This window comes from Entelurus aequoreus, linkage group LG12, assembly GCF_033978785.1.
Source record: "Entelurus aequoreus isolate RoL-2023_Sb linkage group LG12, RoL_Eaeq_v1.1, whole genome shotgun sequence".
NCBI classification, from domain to species: domain Eukaryota; kingdom Metazoa; phylum Chordata; class Actinopteri; order Syngnathiformes; family Syngnathidae; genus Entelurus; species Entelurus aequoreus.
In genome coordinates, this window is record NC_084742.1 from 69,687,352 (window position 1) to 69,709,881 (window position 22,530).

General features: G+C 37.2%; 1 protein-coding gene across 4 annotated transcripts in view; it reads right to left on the bottom strand.

The window, feature by feature from the left end:
• Positions 1-22,406, bottom strand: part of gxylt1b (glucoside xylosyltransferase 1b) — a 26,873-nt gene extending 4,467 nt beyond the window's left edge. For 2 of the 4 annotated variants that reach the window (XM_062066561.1, XM_062066558.1), the window contains exons 1-5: positions 22,138-22,406; positions 15,869-16,262; positions 15,548-15,799; positions 15,285-15,408; positions 13,737-13,909 (exon numbers count right to left, since the gene is read on the bottom strand). In XM_062066561.1, coding sequence (XP_061922545.1) covers positions 13,737-13,909; positions 15,285-15,408; positions 15,548-15,799; positions 15,869-16,262; positions 22,138-22,340 — 1,146 coding nt within the window. In that variant the 5' untranslated portion in view covers positions 22,341-22,406. Of the gene's footprint in view, positions 1-6,475; positions 7,646-13,736; positions 13,910-15,284; positions 15,409-15,547; positions 15,800-15,868; positions 16,263-22,137 lie in introns of those variants that run through there. The other 2 variants (XM_062066560.1, XM_062066559.1) reach the window with 2 other exon arrangements.
• Between the last annotated feature and the right edge of the window lie 124 nt (positions 22,407-22,530).

Below are 22,530 nucleotides of genomic sequence, written 5' to 3' on the forward strand. Positions count from 1 at the left end.
TGCAATTTGTTTAATGAACAATGAAGGCTGCAAAGAAGACAGTTGTAGGTGGGATCGGTGTATTAGCAGCGGACTACAGCAACACAACCAGGAGGACTTTGTTGGAGCGCTAGCCGCGCTAGCCGCCGACCTCACCTTGACTTCCTACGTCTCCGGGCCGCCAAACGCATCGGGTGAAGTCCTTCGTCCTTCTGCCGATCGCTGGAACGCAGGTGAGCACGGGTGTTGATGAGTAGATGAGGGCTGGCTGGCGTAGGTGGAGAGCTAATGTTTTTAGCATAGCTCTGTGCGGTCCGGTTGCTAAGTTAGCTTCAATGGCGTCGTTAGCACAGCATTGTTAAGCTTCGCCAGCCTGGAAAGCATTAACCGTGTATTTACATGTCCACGGTTTAATAGTATTGTTGATTTTCTATCTATACTTCCAGTCAGGGGTTTATTTCTTTTGTTTCTATATGCAGTTAAAGCACGATGCTATCACGTTAGCTCGTAGCTAAAGCATTTCGCCGATGTATTGTCGTGGAGATAAAAGGCACTGAATGTCCATTTCGCGTTCTCGACTCTCATTTTCAAGAGGATATAGTATCCCAGGGGGTTTAAAATACAAATCTGTGATCCACAATAGAAAAAGGAGAGAGTGGAATCCAATGAGCCAGCTTGTACCTAAGTTACGGTCAGAGCGAAAAAAGATACGTCCATCACTGCCTCTCAAGTCCTTCACTGTAACGTTCCTCATCCACAAATCTTTCATCCTCGCTCAAATCAATGGGGTAATCGTCACTTTCTCGGTCCCAATCTCTCTCGCTCCATTGTAAACAACGGGGAATTGTGAGGAATACTAGCTCCTGTGACGTCACGCTACTTCCGCTACAGGCAAGGCTTTTTTTTTATCAGCGAGCAAAAGTTGCGAACTTTATCGTCGATTTTCTCTACTAAATCCTTTCAGCAAAAACATGGCAATATCGCAAAATGATCAAGTATGACACATAGAATGGATCTGCTATTCCCGTTTAAATTTAAAAAAATCATTTCAGTAGGCCTTTAAAGGCCTACTGAAATTAATTTTTTAATTTAAAAAATTAATTTTTTTTATTTAAACGGGGATAGCAGATCCATTCTATGTGTCATACTTGATCATTTCGCGATATTGCCATGTTTTTGCTGAAAGGATTTAGTAGAGAAAATCGACGATAAAGTTCGCAACTTTTGCTCGCTGATAAAAAAAAGCCTTGCCTGTAGCGGAAGTAGCGTGACGTCACAGGAGCTAGTATTCCTCACAATTCCCCGTTGTTTACAATGGAGCGAGAGCGATTCGGACCGAGAAAGCGACGATTACCCCATTAATTTGAGCCAGGATGAAAGATTTGTGGATGAGGAACGTGAGAGTGAAGGACTAGAGTGCAGTGCAGGACGTATCTTTTTTCGCTCTGACCGTAACTTAGGTACAAGCTGGCTCATTGGATTCCACACTCTCCTTTTTCTATTGTGGATCACGGATTTGTATTTTAAACCACCTGGGATACTATATCCTCTTGAAAATGAGAGTCGAGAACGCGAAATGGACATTTAAAGTGACTTTTATCTCCACGACAATACATCGGCGAAGCACTTTAGCTACGGAGCTAACGTGATAGCATCGTGCTTAAATGCAGATAGAAACAAAAGAAATAAACCCCTGACTGGAAGGATAGATAGAAAATCAACAATACTATTAAACCGTGGACATGTAAATACACGGTTAATGCTTTCCAGGCTGGCGAAGCTTAACAATGCTGTTGCTAACGACGCCATTGAAGCTAACTTAGCAACGGGACCTCACAGAGCCATGATAAAAACATTAGCGCTCCACCTACGCCAGCCAGCCCTCATCTGCTCATCAACACCCGTGCTCACCTGCGTTGCAGCGATCGACGGAAGGACGAAGGACTTCACCACGATCATCCGTGCGGTCGGCGGCTAGCGTCGGATAGCGCGTCTGCTATCCAAGTCAAAGTCCTCCTGGTTGTGTTGCTGCAGCCAGCCGCTAATACACCGATCCCACCTACAACTTTCTTCTTTGCAGTCTCCATTGTTCATTTAACAAATTGCAAAAGATGTCCAGAATACTGTGGAATTTTGCGATGAAAACAGAGCTTTTTTGTATTGTATTCAATGGTGTCCGAATACTTCCGTTTAACTATTGACGTCACGCGCATACGTCATCATATTAGATGTTTTCAAGCGGAAGTTTAGCGGGAAATTTAAAATGTCACTTTATAAGTTAACCCGGCCGTATTGGCATGTGTTGCAATGTTAAGATTTCATCATTGATATATAAACTATCAGACTGCGTGGTCGCTAGTCGTGGCTTTCAGTAGGCCTTTAAATCTCTGGATTGATGAAGTAATGTGCTGAACATTCTTACTGGGGACTCTGGGGAAAAGAGTTAATATGGTTCATGGGGACCAAATTTTAATCATTTTGCATAATTCACACAAATGTGTACGTGACTACTGAGGACCATTTAAAAGAAATTCTAATGAAATATGACATGATGGTCAGAATACAGCACTACAGCTGTCCTCTTACAGGAAGTTTCACCACTTCAATGTTATTTAATCCTGCATCTTCTGTGACATGACTGAAAACTGCTATTTAGCAGCAATGAAGTTGTCTGCAACTCCAACTAGCAAATATAGAAGGATGGAACATTCTGAATGTGAATCATACTTTAAAGGTTATCATGTTTAAAGATGAAAAATCACTTAGGCATCTTCAGAATGGATCTGACTATCATTTAAAAAGGTTTCCCTTTAGGTTTAGGGGACCTGTTTTTTTGGTCCCCATACCGTCAGAGGTCCCCTAAAGGTGACTGTGTAAAGCAGGGGTGTCTAAAGTGCGGCCCGGGGGCCATTTGCGGCCCGCCACACATTCTGCAAAAATTGCAAAATTGATAGTATTGCAAAAATAAAAAATAAAAAACATTTAAAAAAGTGGAATGAGGTGAAATCTAACGAGAAAAAGTTGCAATGTTGACACAAAAGCTGCCATGCAGGCTGTTTTTTTTCCCCTTTTGTCTTTCTTTATTTTGCCATTGCTCAAAAAAAAAAAAAGACAAAAAAATCTATGTTATAATGAATTATTGACCTATTCAAGGCTCCAATTACTTCAAAAATGTCACTTTAAAACATACTTGCCAAGCTTGAGACCTCCAATATCGGGAGGTGGGGGGGGGCTCTTGGTCAGGAGGGGGGCGTGGTTGGGGGCGTGGTCATTTACAGCTAGAACTCACCAACTCGAGTATTTCATATATATATATATATATATATATATATATATTAGGGCTGCAACAAGTAATTGATTAAATCGATTAAAATCGATTATAAAAATAGTTGCCGATTAATTTAGTCATCGATTCGTTGGATCTATGCTATGTGCATGCGCAGAGACTTTTTTATTTTTTTTTATTTATTTTTTTTAAATCTTTTTTTTTTTTTTTAATAAACCTTTATTTATAAACTGCAACATGTACAAACAGCTGAGAAACAATAATCAAAATAAGTATGGTGCCAGTATGCTGGGTTTTTTCAATAAAATACTGGAAAGGACAGAAATGTAGTTTGTCTCTTTTATCCGATTATTAATCGAAGTAATAATCGACAGATTAATCGATTATCAAATTAATCGTTAGTTGCAGCCCTAATATATATATATATATATATATATATATATATATATATATATATAATATATATATATATATATATATATATATATATATATATTTATTTATTTATTTTATTTACATAGAAAAAATAAATACTTGAATTTCAGTGTTCCAGTGGCTATCCATTAGATGGCAGTATTGTCCTGTTTAACTTCTCCGTTCATGATGAGTATATCATTTCGGCCGCCATGTCTGTAATTTCCTCGTTCTTCTGCTTCGTCTCCTTGTTGTGTGCGCAGTTGTGCACTCTATAAAAGCCCTAGATGTTATGACGTCTTCGGGCAGGCAAGCTGTTTTATATTGTGGGAAAGCGGACGTGAGAACAGGCTGTCCCCACTCAGTCTCAGGTCCGCATTGAGCTGGAGGGGGCGGGAAAACCGGGGGTTTGTCGGGAGAAAATCTCTGCCGGGAGGTTGTCGGGAGAGGCGCTGAATGTCGGGATTCTCCCGCTAAAAACGGGAGGGTTGGCAAGTATGCTTTAAAATGTTTTATGTGGAAAAAATATTTCATATATTGTGTGGTTGCCATATGAAAACATCAAAGATTTCTTTGACAAAAGAGCATAAAAACAAACAAAATAATAGTTCCAGCATAAAATCGACAGATATATCTGAAGTTGATCTCCTAACTTAAGTGTTGAAAGTTAAAAAAAAACTAATAAACATTTATCACTTTATGAGTGGGGGACCTTTTGGATCCCAAATATATTTAGTGGGATTTTATTAATATTTTCACTGATTTCTCAAAAATATTAAAGCATTAAAATCAATGGTGTCCTGCATTATTGATCTTTTAGAGCTCGAATTACTAAATACTGCATATTTCCAGTTTTGCTATAAAAAAACAAAGTTGTCTTTGACAGAAAATCAACCTGAAGTTGATATAGAGATTTACTGTAAGCGTTAAATAAAATATAATAATAATAATTTGACTTATTTTTAACGTTTTAATGACTGAGACCCTTTATGGTCCCCGGGAGCCCGAAAGGTTAAAAAGAAAAAAATCCATATATTTTGTTATGGTTTGAAAATGAAAAATATCAAAATGGCCCCCGCATGCTTAAACTTTTCCGTGTGCGGCCCTCAGTGGAAAAAGTTTGGACACCCCTGGTGTAAACAGAGCGATGTCCCCATTAAGTAAGCATTGCCAGAACACACACACACACAAAAACACACTTGTATTTGTTACCTTCTTGAGACCTCCGAAAAATGCCTACCTCTTTAGGACCACCCTTTCTAGATATATAAAGATTTGTATTTAAAACATTAATATATACATACTATGCAAATATAAAACAGCTTGTGCAAAATTAGTTGGGATTTCACAAGAAAAAGGTCACAATTTCCCAAGAAAAACTTAGAATTTTGGCAGTATTGTAATAAAAGTCGGCATTTTACTCAACGCAAGTCAAAAGTTTCCAAAAGAAACGGAACATTTGTGCAATATTATGATAAAAGTTGGAATTTTACTCAATAACATTCGCAATTTTACAAGAAAAGCGTAAAATTGTGGCAATTTTATGAAAAGAGTCGTAATTTTACTCGACAAAAGTCACAATTGTATAAGAAAACTTTAAAATGTTGGCACTATTATAATAACAATCGGAATTTTACTCAAAAAATGTCACTATTTTACTTTGCAATATTGTGATAAAAGTCGGGAGTTTTATACGACAAATGTCACCATTTTGCATGAAAAACTAATCGTTTTACATAAAGTAATAATTTTACGAGAAAATATTGCAATATTACAGAAAGAATATGAGAAATGGTTCCCAATTTTACAAGAAAAAAGTCGACACATTGTGAGAAAAACACTGCTTTTAATTTTTTGAATGTTTTTGTTTGTAATTGATTTTTAATCTTCATTATTTACTTCGTTATTACAGTATGTCTCTATACACATATTTTTTTTAAATTAATTTTGGTCAAAGGGGGCGCATTTAAATTTCTTACACACACTTGTTATTTCATATGTTGACCAGAGGGTGAACATTTTTTAAACCGACACACAGTCAATTTGAAAAATCCCTCCTATTTGGTACCACCCTCATTTTGATACATTTCCCCACCAGGGGGTGCAAATGAGACATTCTCTATTAGATGCAATGTTATTGGGACCATGATTTATGTCCTAACTTGTTCACACCTCCTCATATGGAAGCTACTTTTCCTTGTGGGTGTCTCAAGAAGGGTAGAAATACAAGAACACACACACACACACACACACACACACACACAAAGTAATTAGCGGTTTGCAACGGTTGGACAATTCAAGCTCCAGCTAGATCTGAATCAATGGAAGTAATTGATAAGCTCTCATATGGACTTATGTTGATGAATGGCATCTCATTATAATGCATTGTATCAAAAAAAATGGCTATAATCAGACTGCATCCGTAAGGCCAAAGCATTTGCAGCTTGCACCGACAGGCCTTGCTTATTGGGCCATCACTTACATTTTATGAGCGCCTCAGATACAGTGGAAGCACCTCAGGTGGTATTGGCAAGAGCATTGATCCGACCGAGACGGTAGGACCATGGCATCCATCTCCATTAAGTCCTTAAAGAATCATATAAAAGTGCTTCATTTGCAGTTGGACACCTTAGAAAACACATCAGATGTCAGGAAGTCTTTGAATGTGTGTTTTTTTCCCATGACAATTCAAGATAGGGTGTTTGTATCTTTGTTGTCAGGCTCACGTTGCAATTGTAATAATGCAAAATGGTGACCTCTAGTGGCTCAAACCCACACTGCAGGCACAAACATAAAAGGGAGATGACAGTTTATTTTGTTTTTTTTCTCTCTTATAAAATATCACACAATCCATCACAAAAAAATGTCAACATTTAATGTTCAAAATACATTCAGTAATGTTGTAACAAACAAACTTTGGCTTGGAGAGTATTTTTTGCAGCACAGTACCATTATTGTAACTAGGGATGTCCGATAATGGCTTTTTGCCGATATCCGATATTCCGATATTGTCCAACTCTTTAATTACCAATACCGATATCAACCGATATATGCAGTCGTGGAATTAACACATTATTATGCCTAATTTGGACAACCAGGTATGGTGAAGATAAGGTACTTTTTTAAAAAAAATAGTAAAATAAGATAAATAAATTAAAAACATTTTCTTGAATAAAAAAGAAAGTACAACAATATAAAAACAGTTACATAGAAACTAGTAATGAATGAAAATGAGTCAAATTAACTGTTAAAGGTTAGTACTATTAGTGGAGCAGCAGCACGCACAATCATGTGTGCTTACGGACTGTATCCCGTGCAGACTGTATTGATATATAATGTAGGAACCAGAATATTAATAACAGAAAGAAACAACCCTTTTGTGTGAATGAGTGTAGGAGGGAGGTTTTTTGGGTTGGTGCACTAATTGTAAGTGTATCTTGTGTTTTTTATGTTGATTTATTTAAAAAACAAAAACAAAACAAAAACAAAAAAAACAATACCGATAATTTCCGATATTACATTTTAACGCATATATCGGCCGATAATATCGGCAGGCGAATATTATCGGACATCTCTAATTGTAACACATGTCTAGTAAAAACATCTTTTTTTTCTTCTTGAATGCACTTAAATGCATCATTCACTACTTTATGTCTCCAATATGGAAAGTGAAGTAATTCTCTTTTCTTTCTTTTTTTTTTTGCATTGTGACTAATTTCCTCTTAGCCATTAACAGGAGTCGAAGAGAATAAGTTCAAGTTTAAAACAATGGATGAAATATGAATACGCGCCACGTTTTTTGGGTCACCGCACAAGCGGGCTCTTCCTGTTGACGTTGGCCAGGCTGTGCACCATGGCCTTGGTGAAAAGGGTGTGGGATTTACCGCAGTAGGTGTGAGTCGTCTTCAGAAGTTGCTTCTCCAGGGGAGCCAGCAGGGAGGTCACGGGGTCGGCGCCAAACGAGTACTAAAATCAAACGTGTGATGAGTTCAATTGTTGCTGGGAGGAGTGCGGTGTGGACGACCACCCGCAACTCAGCTCTGAGCGAGGATGAGATCTTTCAAATGGCTGAATTAAAACGTAGCCTGCAGAAATCTTCCCAATAATGAAGGCGCCTTTTTTTTTTTTTTTTTTTTTTTTACAGCGCTCCCAGGAAATCAAAGGGGAATTACCGCCCTTTTACATCGCCTCATTTGCCTGCCCGTTCCCGACACCGGGTCACAAAGAGCGGCCGTCATTTCTTTTTCTCCTTCCATTTTTTTACGAGCACGTAGACACTCGCTCGTCATAAAGCAGCATTTACAGTTGCTGTTATTGATTTTGTGGGGATGATGGGGCCGCTCGCCGCCGTGCCCACTCCCGATTCCACATTATCGCGCCGACGGCTGTAAAGTTTAATGGATGCTTCCCGGGCTCGCTGTTCCAGACCCAGACAGGCGAGGGGTGAAGGGCTGCTGCTGGCGTTCATGTTTCTTTGTTTGAAAGTGCAGAGCCTGACATGAAATGTCTTAACATGCTTAAAAAAATATGAAAAGGTCACAGCTTTGATTTGGGACCTTTTTTTTTTTACAGTACCGTATTTTTCTGACTATAAGGCACACTTAAAATTCTTTCACTTTCTCAAAACTCGACAGTGCGCCTTATAACCCGGTGCGCCAAATTTACGGAATAATTCTGGTTGTGCTTATCGACCTCGAAGCTATTTTATTTGGTACATGGTGAAATGATAAGTGTGACCGGTGGATGGCAGTCACACATAAGAGATCCGTGTAGACCAGGGGTCACCAACCTTTTTGAAACCAAGAGCTACTTCTTGGGTAGTGATTAATGCGAAGGGCTACCAGTTTGATACACACTTAAATAAATTGCCGGAAATAGCCAATTTGCTCAATTTACCTTTAACTCTATGTTATTATTAATAATTAATGATATTTACACGTAATTGAACGGTTTAAAAGAGGAGAAAACACGAAAAAAATGACAATTAAATTTTGAAACATAGTTTATCTTCAATTTCGACTCTTTAAAATTCAAAATTCAACCGAAAAAAAGAAGAGAAAAACTAGCTAATTCGAATCTTTTGGAAAAAAATTTAAAAATAATTTATGGAACATCATTAGTAATTTTTCCTGATTAAGATTAATTTTAGAATTTTGATGACATGTTTTAAATATGTTAAAATCCAATCTGCACTTTGTTAGAATATATAACAATTTGGACCAAGCTATATTTCTAACAAAGACAAATCATTATTTCTTCTAGATTTTCCAGAACAAAAATTTTAAAAGAAATTCAAAAGACTTTGAAATAAGATTTAAATTTGATTCTACAGATTTTCTAGATTTGCCAGAATAATTGTTTTGAATTTTAATCATAATAAGTTTGAAGAAATATTTCACAAATATTCTTTGTCGAAAAAACAGAAGCTAAAATGAAGAATTAAATTAAAATGTATTTATTATTCTTTACAATAAAAAAAAAATACATTTACTTGAACATTGATTTAAATTGTCAGGAAAGAAGAGGAAGGAATTTAAAAGGTAAAAAGGTATATGTGTTTAAAAATCCTAAAATCATTTTTAAGGTTGTATTTTTTCTCTAAAATTGTCTTTCTGAAAGTTATAAGAAGCAAAGTAAAAAAATTAATGAATTTATTTAAACAAGTGAAGACCAAGTCTTTAAAATATTTTCTTGGATTTTCAAATTCTATTTGAGTTTTGTCTCTCTTAGAATTAAAAATGTCGGGCAAAGCGAGACCAGCTTGCTAGTAAATAAATACAATTTAAAAAATAGAGGCAGCTCACTGGTAAGTGCTGCTATTTGAGCTATTTTTTAGAACAGGCCAGCGGGCTACTCATCTGGTCCTTACGGGCTACCTGGTGCCCGCGGGCACCGCGTTGGTGACCCATGGTGTAGACCATACTTGCCAACCCTCCCGTTTTTAGCGGGAGAATCCCGGTATTCAGCGCCTCTCCCGACAACCTCCCGGGCAGAGATTTTCTCCCGACAAACTCCCGGTATTCAGCCGGAGCTGGAGGCCACGCCCCCTCCGGCTCAATGCGGACCTGAGACTGAGTGGGGACAGCCTGTTCTCACGTCCGCTTTCCCACAATATAAACAGCTTGCCTGCCCAATGACGTCATAACATCTAGGGCTTTTAGAGAGTAGAGTGCACCACTGCGCACACAACAAGGAGACGAAGCAGAAGAACGAGGAAATTACAGACATGGCGACGCCGTCGACGAGCAAGATGAAGAAATATGCTTGCAAGTTCCAAAACGAATGGAAACAAGAATTTCAGTTCATCCAGGACAGTTCGAAGGGGAAGGGGTATGTGGCCTGTAAATTTTGTAGAACAGACTTCTCTATTGAACACGGTGGCCGAAATGATATACTCATCATGAACGGAGAAGTTAAACAGGACAATACTGCCATCTAATGGATAGCCACCGGAACACTGAAATTCAAGTATTTATTTTATTTATATGTAAATAAGATATATATATATATATACATATATATATATAGCTAGAATTCACTGAAAGTCAAATATTTCATACATATATACATATATATGAAATATATATATATACATATATATATATATATATATATATATATATATATATATATATATATATATATATATATATATATATATATATATATATATATATGAAATACTCGAGTTGGTGAATTCTAGGGTTTCTGTGTTTGTTCTTCTAAAGTCAAAAGGAACAATTTAGAACTTTCCTCAGTGGCATTAAGGACATTGCTGCCATGTCACCCTACAATTATTCGTGTTAAACTGGATTTTGGGGACTGACCACTCCCGAAAGACGACTCATCATTCAAAGTGGAGGGTAAAAACACACTTGCGCACATCCCATTTGTTTGCTCATTGGGACAGACGGATAGAGAGTCTAAACTAGGGCTGGGCGATAAAACGATATCAATATAAATCGCAATAGACACGTAATCGATATAAAAAAAATCTCCGATAAAACGTGCTCTATATATTATCTAGGGCTGCAACTAACGATTAATTTGATAATCGATTAATCTGTCGATTATTACTTCGATTAATCGATTAATAATCGGATAAAAGAGACAAACTACATTTCTATCCTTTCCAGTATTTTATTGAAAAAAAACAGCATACTGGCACCATACTTATTTTGATTATTGTTTCTCAGCGGTTTGTACATGTTGCAGTTTATAAATAAAGGTTTATTTAAAAAAAAAAAAAAAAAAGCCTCTGCGCATGCGCATAGCATAGATCCAACGAATCGATGACTAAATTAATCAGCAACTATTTTTATAATCGATTTTAATCGATTTAATCGATTAGTTGTTGCAGCCCTAATATTATCGTGTTATACATCGTAAATTCCGGACTGTATGCCGCTACTATCTCCGTACAATTTGAACCTTATAAAACGGTACGGATAATTTATGGATTTTTCTTTGCCGACGGCCATAATGCATAGTTTTAAAAAAAAACAAGCAAACGCACTGTGATATTGTTTGTACTATGGCGCCATCTTTTGGATGAATTCGCTCACTACAGGTGCCATTTGGTGCTTTAAACCGGAAGTAGAAATTCCATTCAGTCTACTGGTCGTCCATAGCGTTTCTACTCATATGGATTCTTCATCATTGCAAGTAGGGATGTCCGATAAATGCGTTAAAATATAATATCGAAAATTATCGGTATCGTTTTTTTTATTATCTGTATCGTTGTTTTTTTTGTGTTTTTTTTTATTAAATCAACATAAAAAACACAAGATACACTTACAATTAGTGCACCAACCCAAAAAACCTCCCTCCCCCCATTTCTTTCTGTTATCAATATTCTGCTTCCTACATTATATATCAATATATATCAATACAGTCTGCAAGGGATACAGTCCGTAAGCACACATGATTGTGCGTGCTGCTGCTCCACTAATAGTACTGACCTTTAACAGTTAATTTTACTCATTTTCATTCATTACTAGTTTCTATGTAACTGTTTTTATATTGTTTTACTTTCTTTTTTATTCAAGAAAATGTTTTTAATGTAGTTATCTTATTTTATTATTATTTTTAAAAAGTACCTTATCTTCACCATACATGGTTGTCCAAATTAGGCATAATAATGTGTTAATTCCACAACTGCATATATCGGTTGATATCGGTATCGGTTGATATCGGTATCGGTAATTAAAGAGTTGGACAATATCGGAATATCGGATATCGGCAAAAAGCCATTATCAGACATCCCTAATTGCAAGCAACGTTTGTAAGTTTTACAATACAACTAAAACTGTTTATACTTACTAAACCGTCACGTGTGATGTCTATAGGAGTGTTTTTATGCATATATCGTAATGTGATCAAGCTAGCGTTGTTAGCATTAGCGAATATGCAGACACGTTTACGAGCGTCTGTGTTAAAAGTATTACCTTACAATGACATTCTGTTTGTATTGTTTCAGTTTCATAAATGTACCAAGACGTCACCGTGGCGTTATTGAGTTTGTTTAGCTAATTGGAGAGCTAGCTTCCGCAGCTCGTGGGCCCATGACGAGGGCTTCTGTTTTGTTTGATCGGCCGTTTTACTGCCGTGTTACAGGCGCTGTATCAAAACAATTAAGGTATGTAAATAAACATTTACAAAATCTTTTTGTATAACTAATAACTAATTTTACAACGTATATATTAGGGATGTCCGATAATGGCTTTTTGCCGATATCCGATATTCCGATATTGTCCAACTCTTTAATTACCGATACCGATATCAACCGATACAGATATCAACCGATATATGCAGTCGTGGAATTAACACATTATTATGCCTAATTTGGACAACCATGTATGGTGAAGATAAGGTACTTTTTTAAAAAAAATAATAAAATAAGATAACTAAATTAAAAACATTTTCTTGAATAAAAAACAAAGTAAAACAATATAAAAACAGTTACATAGAAACTAGTAATGAATGAAAATGAGTAAAATTAACTGTTAAAGGTTAGTACTATTAGTGGACCAGCAGCACGCACAATCATGTGTGCTTACGGACTGTATCCCTTGCAGACTGTATTGATATATATTGATATATAATGTAGGAACCAGAATATTGATAACAGAAAGAAATGGGGGGAGGGAGGTTTTTTGGGTTGGGGCACTAATTGTAAGTGTATCTTGTGTTTTTTATGTTGATTTAATAAAACAAAACAAAACAAAAAACAAAAAAAAAACGATACAGATAATAAAAAATAATTTTCGCTATTACATTTTAACGCATTTATCGGCCGATAATATTATCGGACATCCCTAGTATATATCTGTTGCTTATAATCTGGTACGGCAAATATATGGGGGGAAAAAATGTTTCCCTAAAATTTAGCAGGTGCGGCTTATATACTGTACTTGTGTGCTCTATAGTCCGGAAAATAGCTACAGACCAAATGTTGTCTGTCCGACATATTTACCTCAAAACAAAGGGTAAACATTTTTAATACCCATGTCCACAGTTGATTGATTGATTGAAACTTTTATTAGTACGGTGCAGTACATATTCCGTACTATTGACCTCTAAATGGTAACACCCGAATAAGTTTTTCAACTTGTTTAAGTCGGGGTCCACGTTAATCAATTCATGGTACAAGACGTCACGTCTCATTGCAGACTCTGCACAGGCTCAAACACTTTGCGGGTAAACAGTCGTATTCACAGCAGCTTCTAAGCAATGTTGCAATTTCCCATGCCAACAAAGCAAGCAACTACTGTACGCTAGTGCTAGGTTTTTGTAAGTATAAGAGCAAAGGCGTGTAAAATGTGCATAAAAAGTATAAAAAAAAACTTTTGAGTTACTTTTTTGGCTTTTTAGCAACGAGCGCTCACCCTCACCACCAGCAACCACTTAGCAATTACCCATTAGCACTAGTATAGTTACATATATGTAAACTCAATAGGAGCGGTCAGCAGTCGTTCACCACAAGTTAAGTTGTGAGCAGGTGCTTTAATTCACATATTCTTGCTTTTCCCCCCCACAATGACCAATGAAGACTCACCTTCCGTATGGCGTCGTAGACCGATCTGAAGGCGGGTTGCTTGTGGTCGTGATATACACCTCTGTTTCCGTGCAGTATGTAGATGCCGGCCTCCTCGGCTGCGGCACAGTTGCTGCCGTAGATGCAGTGGTCTGGCCTGTAGTTCCACTGGCATGAATACTCCAGCAAGAACTCTGCAAAAAGGGCATACCAGTAGAATAATTATTATTAGCCTTTATTTAACCAGGTAAAATCCCATTGAGATCAAAGATCTCTTTTCCAAGGGAGACCTGGCCAAGAGGGCAGCAGCAAGGTTACATTAAAAACAGTAAACAAATACATAAAACATCACATTTACGACATTAAAACTTGCTGACATAACACATGTGCATACAGACAAGGTAGACTGCAGTCCTGTCACAGAAGCTTTAAACTCATTCAACGTAACAAGGGTTTGAAGTTTAATATTCGATTGTAGGTTATTCCAAGCCTTCGCTGCTGAAAACCTAAATGCTTTCTTGCCCAGTTCAGTTCTTACTTTGGGGACGACAAATTGCAGAACATTCATTGAACGAAGATTGTGACTTCCTTGTTTCTTTGTTAAAAGACAAGACAGATAAGATGGAGTGATACCCAGAATGGTTTTGTAGATGAAAACATACCAATGATTGAGAATGATTGATGAAGAAAGCGAAATGTAGAGGAGAAAAGCCACCCTTTAACAAAAAATATACTCAAAGTAGGTCAAATAACATTTAATGATATCTGTTAAAGCTGTGAATCTTTGGGTGTCCCACAATTCGATTCAATATCGATTCTTGGGGTCACGATTCGATTCAAAATTGATTTTTTTTCAATTCAACACGATTCAAAAATGATTTTTTTCCCCGATTCAAAAGGATTGTCTATTCATGGAATACATAGATTTCAGCAGGATCTACCCCAGTCTGCTGACATGCAAGCAGAGTAGTAGATTTTTGTAAAAAGCTTTTATAATTGTAAAGGACAATGTTTTATCAACTGATTGCAATAATGTACATTTCTTTTACCTATTAAATGAACCAAAAATATGACTTATTTTATCTTTGTGAAAATATTGGACACAGTGTGTTGTCAAGCTTATGAGATGCGATGCAAGAACTATTGTTCTTTTTTTTTATAAATGTCTAATGATGATGTAAATGAGGGATTTTTAAACACTGCTGTGTTGAAATTGTAACTAATATTGATACTGTTGTTGATAATATTCATTTTTGCTTCACTACTTTTGGTTTGTTCTGTGTCGCGTTTGTGTCTCCCCTCAATTGCTCTGTTTATTGCAGTTCTGAGTGTTGCTGGGTCGGGTTTGGTTTTGGAATTGGATTGCATTGTTTATGGTATTGCTGTGTATTGTTTTGTTGGATTGATTAATTTTAAAAAAAATACAAATAAATTAAAAAATTTAAAATAAATAAATAAAAATAAATCGATTTTTTCAAAATGAGAATCGATTCTGAATCGCACTTCGAATTCGAATCGATTTTTTCCCCACACCTCTAATATCTGTAGTGATCGGCATGCCTTTCTTACCAGGATTATAGTGGAAAATGATATTAAGCAGATCCTGGTCTCCCCATGTTATGTTAAGTTTGTATTTTTGAAGTAGAGGCATCAGAAGCTCCTCCCATCGGAGCCCCACCGATGTCATATCATTCTGTTAAAAAACATACAAAATATTGCTTTCAATTGCCATTTTCTCTCACATTAAAAAACAGTGCAATGGTGACATCGTGTGGCCACCGCTGGTATTACAACAACACTGCAAATCTCCGGCAACCATTGATTAGCCTTACTTTAAAAAACACATTCCTCATCCTTGTGAGGTTCATGAGCATCACCCCCGAGTTGATGCCCGTTTTCCCGTAATAGGGGTGCCGGGCGAAGCGGTTGTACCAAGCGATGCGGGGCTCTTCGTGCTCCGGGGCCATGGCGGCGAGCTGCAACGCATCGAACTGGGACAGAAAGGCCCACAAGCGGTCCACGGGCTGCAGGAAGAGGATGTCCGAGTCCACGTAGACTAGGGAGTCAACGTCCTTCAGGATGATCTGAACACAAAAACACATGTTACCGGAATTTTAAGCGCGACACTCCTAGAAGCAGTTTGGGATACCCACAGGTAGAAAAAGTCGTTGTGAAGCACAGGGTTTGAAGAGTTTTTTCCACTCGGCTGCATTCTCGCTGGGGAAGCTGATGGGGTAGACTGTGTAGTTAAACCTGGAGTGTATAAAAGCCGGCCAGGATTCCAGCTGCAATGCAAGAAACAGCGTTTGGTTAATAAGCATGCAAAACCCAACCCTGTATTCATTACTCACAGCTTCCGTGAAGCCGGCGTGCAGCTGATCCTCGGCAAAAATGTGCAGCTGGAGTTGGTTGACGCTAAAAAGCACGGCCGACTTAAACATATTGAGAGTCTCCTCCAGGCGCTCGCCGCAGGCCACCACAGCCAAGTGCATGGGGGGTCTGCTCCGGGCGCCGGCTTCCAGCTGCCCCCGCTGACGCATGATGTACCTAATAGAGAGGAGATATATCAAATTGTTTAAAACCATAACGAGTCGTTTTTTTACTCTCAATACATGTTCAGCAAGGTCATTATAACGATATTTTAAAGGCCTACTGAAAGCCACTACTACCGACCACGCAGTCTGATAGTTTATATATCAATGATGAAATCTTAACATTATAACACATGCCAATACGGCCGGGTTAACTTATAAAGTGACATTTTAAATTTGCCGCTAAACTTCCGGTTCGAAACGCCTCTGAGGATGACGTATGCGCGTGACGTAGACCGGCGAACACGGGTATGCCTTCCACATTGAAGCCAATACGAAAAAGCTCTGTTTTCATTTCATAATTCCACAGTATTCTGGACATCTGTGTTCGTGAATCTGTTGCAATCATGTTCATTGCATTATGGAGAAGGAAGCTGAGCAAGCAAAGAAGAAAGTTGTCGGTGCGAAATGGACGTATTTTTCGAACGTAGTCAGCAACAACAGTACACAGCCGGCGCTTCTTTGTTTACATTCCCGGAAGATGCAGTCAAGATGGAAGAACTCGGATAACAGAGACTCTAACCAGGAGGACTTTTGACTTCGATACACAGACGCCTGTAGAGAACTGGGACAACACAGACTCTTACCAGGATTACTTTGATTTGGATGACAAAGACGCAGACGTGCTACTGTGAGTATGCAGCTTTGGCTTCTAAACATTTGATCGCTTGACCGTATGTGCGCAACTTTTTTTTGCGTATGTACGTAACTTTTTAAAAATATATAAGGTTTATGAACCTTGGGTTAGGTCAGGGGTCGGCAACCCAAAATGTTGAAAGAGCCATATTGGACCAAAAATACAAAAACAAATCTGTCTGGAGCCGCAAAAAATTAAAAGCCATATTACATGTGTCATGAGATATACATTTAATTAAGAGGACTTAAAGGAAACTAAATGAGCTCAAATATAGCTACAGATGAGGCATAATGATGCAATATGTACATATCGCTAGCCTAAATAGCATGTTAGCATCGATTAGCTTGCAGTCATGCAGTGACCAAATATGTCTGATTAGCACTCCACACAAGTCAATAATATCAACAAAACTCACCTTTGTGCACTCATGCACAACGTTAAAAGTGTGGTGGACAAAATGAGACAGAAAAAGTGGCATAAAACACGTCCTAGAAAGTCGGACAAAGTTATACATGCAAACAAACTATACGGTGAGTTCAAGGACCGCCAAAATAAGTAGGACAAAACGGCGCTCGCCAAATACTCAAATCAGTGAAGCATGTTTAATATAAACAGTGTGATTTATAACAATTAGGGAGGTTTGTGTCATGTTTGTCCTCATACAGAAACCATACTAAAACAAAAAAATAGATTTTTTTTCCCCTCATCTTTTTCCATTCTTCATACATTTTTGAAAAATCTCCAGAGAGCCACTAGGGCGGCGCTAAAGAGCCGCATGCGGCTCTAGAGCCGCGGGTTGCCGACCCCCGGGTTAGGTGAACGGTCTTTTGGGCTGAGTGATTGTGTGTGTTGATCAGGTGTTTGAATTGTATTGGCGTGTTCTATGGAGCTAGGAGCTAGCAGAGGAGCTAGGAGCTAGCGTAACAAACACGCAGGTGTTTTTATGCAGGATTAATTTGTGGCATATTAAATATAAGCCTGGTTGTGTTGTGGCTAATAGAGTATATATATGTCTTGTGTTTATTTACTGTTGTAGTCATTCCCAGCTGAATATCAGGTCACCCCCGGCTCTCACAGCATCTTCCCTATCTGAATAGCTTCAACTCCCCACTAGTCCTTCACTTGCACTTTACTCATCCACAAATCTTTCATCCTCGCTCAAATTAATGGGGAAATTGTCGCTTTCTCGGTCCGAATCTCTCTCACTTCATGCGGCCATCATTGTAAACAATAGGGAACTTTGCGTATATGTTCAACTGACTACGTCACGCTACTTCCGGTAGGGGCAAGCCTTTTTTTTATCAGATACCAAAAGTTGCAATCTTTATCGTCGTTGTTCTATACTAAATCCTTTCAGCAAAAATATGGCAATATCGCGAAATGATCAAGTATGACACATAGAATAGATCTGCTATCCCCGTTTAAATAAAAAAAATTCATTTCAGTAGGCCTTTAAAGCCCTAGTACCGTATTTTTCGGATTATAAGTCGCAGTTTTTAAAATATCGCGATATTAAAAAAAGACCATATCGCCCAGCCCTAATTGGAACTGCAACTGACGATGACTCTGACGTAAGCGACGTACCGATAGAAGAGGAAGCGGCGCATTGTCTACCTTTGGAGTTGGCAGAGTTGTTTAGCAGCGACACCGAGGAAGAAGATTTCATGGGATTTAGCGATTAGGAGTGACAGATTGTTTGGTAAACGTATAGCATGTTCTAGTGATGGGTCCGGCAACACCGATGCATCGGCGCATGCGTCGAGCTCATAGAGCAATACCCTGTGTCGGTGCGCGTACCGCTTTTAGAAAGCCACGTGACCGATCATGAGCTGTTTTGGTCACGTGACCGATACGCGAACTGTGTCGCACTCCCGCCTCCTCTGTGCCCTGTGAGCGGGTCTTTTCTACAGCCGGAGAAATAATAACTAAGAAGAGACGACTGAAGTGTTGATAACAACCAAACCTAACCCCCCCCCCCCCCCCTCCTCTATATCCCACACCCCGGATTGTAAATAATGTAAATAATTCAATGTATATACTCTGATGATTAACTTGTGTGATGACTGTATTATGATGATAGTATATATCTGTATCATGAATCAATTTAAGTGGACTTAAACAAGTTGAAAAACTTATTGGGGTGTTACCATTTAGTGGTCAATTGTACGGAATATGTACTGTACTGTGCAATCTACTAATAAAAGTTTTAATCAATCAATGAAAGAAATCGTCTGAAATTGAATACGTTGGAAAAACGTATTTTATATTTTTTTACACATTTTAATAAAAATGTGTAAAAAATAAATTTAAAAAAATCCCAGTCCACAAGCGTCCTCATTCACAACACGTTCTCTTAGATTTCCATGTTATGATACATGTTCACATTTTTTATTGACTGTATCTAAAAAAGATTAAAATATATTTTTATTTAAATGAAGATATGAAATAATCCTAAATGAAATACAATGACTTGGTTTATATTATTGTATATACTAGGTCATAAAATCAGTGTCAGTTGAGTCGGTCCATATGTTGCCTGTAGGGATTTTTAATGTCCAGCAGATGTCAGTATTTAGTGACACAGTATTGACACAGTATCAATTCAGTTTTGCAATGTGTCGAAACGCTTCATGACGCCTCATCAACCCATCACTAGCATGTTCTATATGTTATAGTTATTTGAATGACTCTTACCATAATATGTTACGTTAACATACCAGTTGGTTATTTATGCCTCATATAACGTACACTTATTCAGCCTTTGTTCACTATTCTTTATTTATTTTAAATTGCCTTTCAAATGTCTATTCTTGGTGTTGGATTTTATCAAATAAATTTCCCCAAAAAATGCGACTTATACTCTAGTGCGACTTATATATGTTTTTTTCCTTCTTTATTATGCATTTTCGGCCGGTGCGATTTATACTCCGGAGCGATTTATAATCCGAAAAATACGGTAATAGTAAAAGTGAATTGATTTACGTGGACTTAAACAAGTTGAAAAACTTATTCGGGTGTTACCATTTAGTGGTCAATTGTACGGAATATGTACTGTACTGTGCAAGATGTCTAAGAGTATTTTTATATTAAACAAGGTAAAATATGTGTTAGATTATAGGGCAATGCGTATATTGTATTGTGCACTTATATTGCCATATAGCAGCTACTGTGTGGAAGTGTGGGGGAACACATAAGAGTAACATAAAGGCATTGTATCAACTACAGAAAAGAGCTATAAGGATTATTCATGAAGTCGATTACTTAGAACACACTAACATATTTATTAATTCTGGTTTATTGAAACTACAGGAGCTAGTAAAGTTACAGACATTATGTGTCATGTTTAAGGCTAAAAGTAAAACATTACCAGCAAATTTACAAAAAATGTTTGTCATCACTTCTGAGAATACAGAACATAGAAGAAAATGTCATTTCCAACATCAGTATTCAAGGACAACTTTAAAACAAATGTGTATATCAGTGGTGGGGGTTTAACTATGGAATTCTCTTTACAATGAGATAAAAGACTGTAAAAATATATTCCAATTGAAAAAAATATATAAAGACAGAACAATAAGATCATATGGACAGCCATAAGTGTTTACATTTTGCTTTATTAATATTATTTTACTTATTTTTTGCCTGGTTTGTGTTTGTTTTGTATCATCCCGTGAGGTGTATATTACTTTTTTTTTGTTCGGTTTGTATTTCATGAAGTTTTGCACTTGTTGTGTTTTTTATTTGTTTTCATTATATTTGGATGTAATTGTTGGTTTATATCAGGGGTGTCCAAACTTTTTCCACTGAGGGCCGCGTTCTGAAAAATCAAAGCAAGTGGGGGCCATTTTGATATTTTTTATTTTAAAAACCAATACAATATATGTATAAAAAATATACATTTAGGCCTCCACTATGGCTTGATCCCGGGGACCCCAAATGGTTTTGGTCAAAAAAATATTAAAAATGTGTCATTATTCAGTATTATTATTTTTATTATTATTCAAGTTTTAAATCTCTGGATCAACATTAGGTCTATCTGTCAATATAACGGTTTTAAAAATTTAAGTTGTATGCTCTTGTTGTCAAAGAAAACACTGTTTTTTTATGGAAAAAATACAAAATATGCAATATTTTCACACAATAAAATTTTTAAGTGGAATATTTGAGATTATATAATAATTGGAGCCTTAAAAAGGTCAATAACTCATAACAACATTGATTTTAATTCATTATTATTTTTTGAGCAATGACACTTAAAAACAAATCACACTAAAATTATTGGGGATCCAAATAATTATAGTGTTAAAAAATAAATTCTATTTTTTTTTTACTGTTTACTTTTAACACAATAATCTCGAGATCAACTTCAGATCTATCCGTCAATTATACATTTTATTGTTGTTTATGTTTTTCGTTTGTTCGTTTTAGGCCCTTTAAATAAACAGCTCAGTTTTTTATATGGCAAACACAAAATATGCAACATTTTCCCCAAAAATATCTCAAATGTGACGTAATTGGAGCCTTGAATAGGTCAATAATTCATAATGACATTGATTTTTATTCATTATTATTTTTTAAAGAAAGAAACAGCCTGCATGGCAGCTTTGTGTTATTAGAGTAAACATTGCGACATTTTCTTGTTACATTTCACCTGTTTGCTCTTTTATACCACTTATCATGTTTTTAATTTTTTTCAATCGTATTTTCAAAATGTGCCGTGGGGCCGTTAAAAAATGACCTGCGGGCCACAAATGGCCCCGGGCCGCACTTTGGACACCACTGGTTTATATGATATCCATTAAGTAAGACTACGTATTATGTTGAAGGGGGCAGGAAAATATAAGATTTTTCTTCATCCTGCTCCTTCTCAGGCATTGGTGTGTAAATGTATAATTGAATAATTGAGGTATAATTGTCTACCGATCAAATATGCGCATCAATGAAGGAGATAAATAAAAAATGAAAAAATAAAAATGAATCTACTAATACAAGTTTAAATCAATCAAAAATTAACGCACTTTCCTGAAGGCAACATCCCGTCCTCCCAAGTCTCGCGTGAGTATCGCTAGCTGTGACGTATTATTGGGCTAGCGAGCTATACATTCCAATACACAAGTTTATTAACAATTTGGGACTCAAATTACGGACACAAAAAATAAACAAACTGTGAAATAAAGAACGTAGACCCCCTTACCTGTTGTGTCGGTGTGAGCTTTGTCGCGCTGTTTGGTCCGGGTCCCCCTCCCTGAGTCCCGGGATTCTCGGGGGGACGTAAATCCTCCTCGCTTCGTTTTTCCCAGGCGACAAGTCCGTTTCGAACAGCTTACTATAAACGTACAATGCAGAAAACACGGCAAACACTGTGCACATAAGCAGTGCACGAATGTATCGCCGCATTATGACATTTAAAGACGGAACCCCAGGCGAAACTCATGACACACAAGCCTGCATTGATAGCTTCAAGCTGGCAGTCACGTGTCAAAGCCGTTCCGGTAGCGGTCAAGATAATAAAGGTTGCAAAGTATTAAAATGCTGGCCTTGACTCACATTCGGAGAGTTCTACGCTAGTTTTGGATAATATGATGAA